The sequence below is a fragment of the Lynx rufus genome, unplaced genomic scaffold, assembly GCF_022079265.1.
Source record: "Lynx rufus isolate CCGP_SWC_20201006 ecotype Redwood Valley unplaced genomic scaffold, mLynRuf1.p SCAF_1, whole genome shotgun sequence".
Taxonomy (NCBI): Eukaryota; Metazoa; Chordata; class Mammalia; order Carnivora; family Felidae; genus Lynx; species Lynx rufus.
In genome coordinates, this window is record NW_025814823.1 from 130216811 (window position 1) to 130222810 (window position 6000).

General features: G+C 39.0%; 1 protein-coding gene and 1 long non-coding RNA gene across 2 annotated transcripts in view; one reads left to right on the forward strand and one right to left on the reverse strand.

The window, feature by feature from the left end:
• IPO11 (importin 11) overlaps positions 1-3485 on the forward strand; it is a 189271-nt gene extending 185786 nt beyond the window's left edge. The window contains exon 30 of the mRNA XM_047087054.1: positions 2084-3485. Within this exon, the coding sequence (XP_046943010.1) occupies positions 2084-2248 (165 nt within the window). The 3' untranslated portion in view covers positions 2249-3485. The remainder of the gene's footprint in view (positions 1-2083) is intronic.
• LOC124517635 (uncharacterized) lies at positions 2269-3607 on the reverse strand. Its single transcript, XR_006963514.1, has 3 exons — positions 3487-3607; positions 3099-3203; positions 2269-2357 (listed from the first exon to the last, which is right to left on the reverse strand). It is a non-coding gene; the product is annotated as an uncharacterized LOC124517635 (long non-coding RNA).
• Between the last annotated feature and the right edge of the window lie 2393 nt (positions 3608-6000).

Genomic DNA, 6000 nt, shown 5'->3' on the forward strand with positions numbered 1-6000 from the left:
AGAAAGTATTAATAGCTGTGATTTATGACAGTCTACCACAAGCCAAAATACACATTTATTTGCTAACATGATATTTTTAACTGAAGAAAATAGTTGTTGTGGTGGTTGTTTTAAGATTTTTTTAAGATGTGCATTTGGAGATCTTGTGTGTTTTGTTTTCCCTTCCTTCTCCCTTGAACAACTTTTCTTTCAAAAGAGACTAATGGTTTTTTTTATCTTTGCATGACTGGTCAATATACTTTAAAAAATACTATAGTGATGCCTTGGTGGGATTTAGTATGGCAGTAGTTTTCCTTTTTATTAGTCAGTTGAAAGTTAAAGTGTGGAGATTTGATACGTTAACTGTTTGCAGTTTTCTATAGCAGATTGAAACAGCATTTAAACGGCTCTTCTAAGCTCATTTCAGTAGTTGGGGTAACTTATTTGAACATCAATTTCCAGCTCAGCTCTGTTTCCCTCATATTGTAGCAGATGGTTTTAGTTACAGATAGTTCATGATATTTCAACAAAGTGCACATCCTCTTTAGCAAAAAATCTATTTCATAGTAATGAAAATAATATCGAACATTACTGCATTTTGCTTAAGAGAACATTTACTTTTAAATGTTCGTCTTCAATTTCTGTGCTTTTTGTACAGTGATATCTTCAGGCTTGTGAAGGCAGGGGTTTGTGTTGAGAGTTCTTTTCTCCTGTTCACCTGCAACGAATACTGAATGTATCCTTGCCTTGGATTTATCATGTAGCTCTGGAATGGTCACCTAAGGGGTCTCATTTCAAATTCATGCCATGTATGTCTCTGCCTCTCAGTTAGATTTTCCATTTGTGGTCATTATTTTAAAATTTCTTTAAATTGCTCAAACAGCACATGTGATTCAACTGTTTTATCTACCTGAAACTGAATATCCGTAAGGAAGGACAAGAGTTTCTGTGCAGCCATAGTGGGCACACACATTCATGTATTTTACTGACGCCTTGCAGATGTTCACCTTTATTGATGAGAGAAATGTATAGCTTAAAGTAGAGTGTATTATTTTTCACTTCGTAAATTATAAAGCATTTAAATAATGGTAATTAATACCAGTGGTAAAGACAATGTCACAAGCTGAAAACTCTCATACCTTTTACATTTGTACTAACTGTCGGAAAAACAACTTGGTAATGTGTATCAGGAGTCATAAAATCGTCTGTGTCCTTTAGTAATTCTTCTAAAATTGAAAAAGGCATAAGGGAGTAATCTGATATGTAGAGGAACAGTGCTTGTGATAGGTTATTCAGGAAAATTAGTTAAAATTGTATTTTAACTATACCATGATCATTTCAACACACCTATAACCAAAAAGATATAACATATATAGATTTAGAATTCTTAAAATGTGTTAGAGTAGAATTTTCATGTGATATACAAATGCAAAGAGCAGCACTAATTGTATATATTGTGATATTGTGTATTTGTGGATCACGTGCACAGAAAAGCAAAGGAGGCCACAGTGTTTTCTGTTGTGATTGTTATTGTTAGGAAGTAGAATGATGGGTTATTTTTAATTGTATTTCTTTTGTTTTACAAATATCCCAGTGGGAGAGGAGGGGTATGTGTTTGTTTGGGTTTTATAAATGTTTTTCTTTATTATTTCTGTCTCTGTCTCTCTCTCTCTCTTACCAGAAGCGCGTACGTAAGTAGCAGAGCCGTCCAGGATAGGGCGCTTTCCTCTGTCAGCCCCGAGGGCCTCCCTGAGCTGCCTCAGTAGCACCTGGACAGTTGTGTTGAAATGCTCTTCGGCATGTTCTGTCTAGAATAAGACTTTGTACCAGGTTTCAGTTCTTTACATGGATGAAGCCTGAGCTGTTGAAGAGTTGGGCTAATCGGGCAACTTAGGCTCAGAGGCCCTAGGGAACCGAGGATAGACAAACAGTGAAATTTCCTTCGGCAGACTTTTGCACAGTGTTACTATTTGAGGATCTCTTGTGAGAAGGGAGGCAGAAGCAGTCGTGCGGCTGCGGAAGAGATTACGGAGATTTGTAGTCCCGTGTAAGGGGGAGTTGTGTTTGCCTTGTTGACGCAGTGTGGCTCCTCTCTGTCCCATAGCTGGCTCTGAAGGACCCGGTGCACACAGTGTCGCTGCAGCAGTTTATCTACGAGAAGCTGAAGGCGCAGCAGGAGCTCCTGGGAGAGCAAGGCTTCCAGTCCCTCATGGAGACGGTGGACACGGAGATCGTCACCCAGCTGCAGGAGTTTTTGCAGGGCTTCTGAGAGCAAGTGGCGTGTGGCTGCCTCCCCTTTCTGAAACAAGCCAAGGACCCCAGCCTGCCATTGGTGTGTGCCAGCCTGCTGAGAGGATGAAGAACTCCCTCGTGTATGCCTGTAAAGAAGTGAAGACCATACATTTTTACTACCAAAATGAGTGAATAAATGTAAATCCCGCACAACTAAAATCACAAACCTATTCCTCAAAAGAATTTAATTTTATATTTAAGAGGGGCCCCGTGTTTACTAGATATAGATTTGATGACACTAGCTGCTTAGTTTTCTGTTAAGAGAAGACACCGTTTGATTACCTTTTAATCATGTGCTCTTAACGCTTGAGAAGATGAAGGTTAATGTCTGCTCTGTTTTTCTGCAACCAGAAGTATTAATTTGGCTGCTGTATCCCTTTTTTAAGCTAATGAAACTGCAAGTTTGAAAAATGGCAAAGCTGTTCAGATGATGCAATTAAAGAAGGGTGTGCACCAGGCAAAAATATATAAATAGTGCAAATATATATTACTAAGGTTATCTTGCAAGGGAGTTGCTTTCATCTGACGTAGAAAATGTGTTTTATCAAATGCTTTTATTTTCATTTTAGTAATTGGATACAAAAATTAGTGAAGGGATTTTTTTCCTCGTTTTATTTTCAGAAATTACCTTTAGTGTTTAAATGCATCTCGTAAGGCCCGCGGAAGGCAACCTGTGGTACTGCGGCCCCGGGGGAGACCTCTTGCCCCTCTGTTCCTCCCGGAGGCCGGGAGCACCGACAGCAGCCGGCCACCACACACGCAGTTCTGTGCTGCCCCCCCCCCCCCCCCCCAGCCCTACCTGCCCTACCGGGTCCCAAGGTCCTTACCCACCGCAGGGCTCCCGTCAGGGCCGCAGTGTGTCCCGCGCGCCTCCGCACAGTCAGGATCCCCCGGGGCACCACACTGTTAGGACAAGTCTTCCTTCCTTATTCCTCCAACACGCAGTACCAAAAAAGGGGAAAAAGGAGAAAATAAAGCCTTACCGTTTCACTTGCCATTTATTGTAAGAAACCTTTAAAGCATTTTTTAGGAAATACTCAAAGCAAGGTTGGGAAATGTCTGATCTTTCTATAGAAAGTTGGGTACAGTATATGTAACTGCAGGAAGCCCACTGCCCCTTTGTAAGCTGTGGAACCCAAAATGTACGGAACTACTTGGTGTTTTGAGCAAGAGAAAGAAAATATGGTCCAAATTAAATTTTCCAAAGATACCTACCTTTGATTTGTCTGACTATTTTTCCTGCTCCATGAAAAATGAGTTGGTAAAAATTGCCCCGTGGATTTGAAAGGGATGTTTTCTTCCAGACCCTGGTGTTGGTCCTGTCCTAGTAGGTGGTGGTGCTGTGTGTAGTAAATCCTAGCTACTGTTTCACTTTCTCTTTTCATTTAAAGACCGAAAGCTTCTTTAATGTGATCATTCTTAACCATTACTAGTCAGTTCTCAGGACTGATCTAAGAAGAAGAATTTCTTTTTGTTGACGTAATTATTTTCATTTAAGGCATTATTCCCAACGTTACCAGAAATTGTAAACGTGCCCCAGCTTTTCACTTATAGTAAAATAACTTCTCTTTCCAATTCCTGACAGATTTCATTATAGCGTTACAGCAAATTTTACTAAAATAGCTACCTTGCAGAAACAGTAAAAAACTTAACCTCAGGGAAAGAGTTTGGTTCATTTTTTTTAAAAAACTGAAATGTTTAAAATAGGCTTTAAGTAGGAACACTAAGTAACATTACTTAAGGAATATTAAGTAGGAAATGTTTAAAATAGGTCAGAAAAAAATCATGTATCTTGAAATTTTAAGTGTTCGATTAGACATAAAATACACGTGTTAATTTACAGAAGTATATTCATTAATGCAGCCTATGGCACACATTTGGACAAAATGAGTCCTCTCAGCTAGGCCGCTGGTTGAACTGTGGCTCCTGATCATCTCTCATCCATAAACATAGCTTCTTTTCTATTTATTTTATGTTCCAGACACTTCTCCCATTTCTCTCACAAAGGCCCGTGTGGCCAACAAGGACATTTTCAAGTTTTCATGATAAGTGGTCCCTTGTCCATCTGTCTCCTACCAGTCATTTTAGAGAAACCACATCATTACATGTTAAACACACATTGTTTCCCTGGAAAAAGCTTCACCGTAGATCCTTATTTACCGATTCCTTTATTCAACTAGTATTTGTTGAGTTCCTGTTTTGTGCCATGGTGCTACATTGAATTCTGGAGTTAGAACATGGTATTTACCTTACTAAAATTTTATAAATCAGTGGGAACACATACCTGCCAACATGACATAAAAAAAAAAATAGTGGATCTAATGGAAACATATGTCCTAGAGCAGCAGGAGTGCAGGGCAGGGAGATCAGATACAGAAGAATGATTCTGGCACTGTATAATTTGATAGTTATTTAAAAACTCCTAAACAGTGTAGTTTGGTGAGGTTATGGAGAAGTCACTGCCACTAGGCTGGACTCGCGGCCCTGTGATGTCAAACTCAGAAGCACTTGAAATGACTCTGACGTGCGATCATCCCTGAGATTTTGGAAATGTTGGAGCTCGACAGCCTCACAACTGATCCCTCATTCCATGAATTGAAACGTAAGGCTCACGTATTGGGGGTAGTGGTCTTCTGTTCTACAAACCTTATAAATCCCACACAAAGAGAAATTTATAAGCTTTTGGAGAACTGATAAAAGAAAGACCAGAGTTGTCTCTCATGAAAAACAAAAATACTTCCTTCCCTCAACTTTAGGAAAAACGTTTTAATATACAGAAGCATTGAGAGACTAGTATAATGACCAGTAGTATATCCTTTATCTGGATTCACTAAATTGTTTAATTTTAACACATGTATTCTCTCCATACACACCCCCACATATGTATAGCATATATATACTTATGCTGAACCTTCTGAAAGTAAGTCAAAGACACTCCATTCCCCCATACTCCAGTGTACCTCTAAGAAGGGCATTTCTCTACATATCCACCAATACATTAGAAGGGTCATGCAATAATATGAATAAGCAGTTCATATTCCAGTTTTCCCTAATGCCCCAAAGATGTCTTTTATATGCTGCCCATTCATTTTATGATCCAGGATCCATTGAATGTTTATTCATTGCATTTGGCTGTTCAATTTTTAAATCTAGAATACTCCTTTTAACATACCATTGACTTTTTTGAAGAATCCCAAACAGTTGTCTAGTAGAATGTCCATTATGGTCTAGTGTTCTAATTGTTTCCTCATAGTTCAATTCAGATTAACATTTGTTGGCAATGAAACTCCATCATTAATGTTGTATACCTGCCCTGACATCACATTCTGAGGTATGTAACGTCAGGTTGTCTCTCCGTTCGTATTATAACAGTTAAGGTGGTCATAGCCAGGCCTCCCCATTATAAGGATAAGTTTTCAAAGAGAACTGTACAGTCCTAGAAATTTCCAGTGGTGGTTTTGCTTCTTTTGTTGGTTTTTGTTTTCACCCTGGAGTCCTTCACCCACTACCAGCTTGCCTTTTCTATTTCTCGTTCCTTTTTTTTTTTCTCTCTTTCTTCCCCTCCACTTCCTCCTGTTTTTGAGAGGTATGTAGATCTTAGTGAATGCCAGTATAACCTGAACTCACACACCACTGAACAGGAAGAAACCAAGACAAGCACTGCCTTCTTATTTCTCATTTGAGTTTGTAAGCTGTTTGCCAAGAGACAAAAAAAAAAAAAAAAAATTT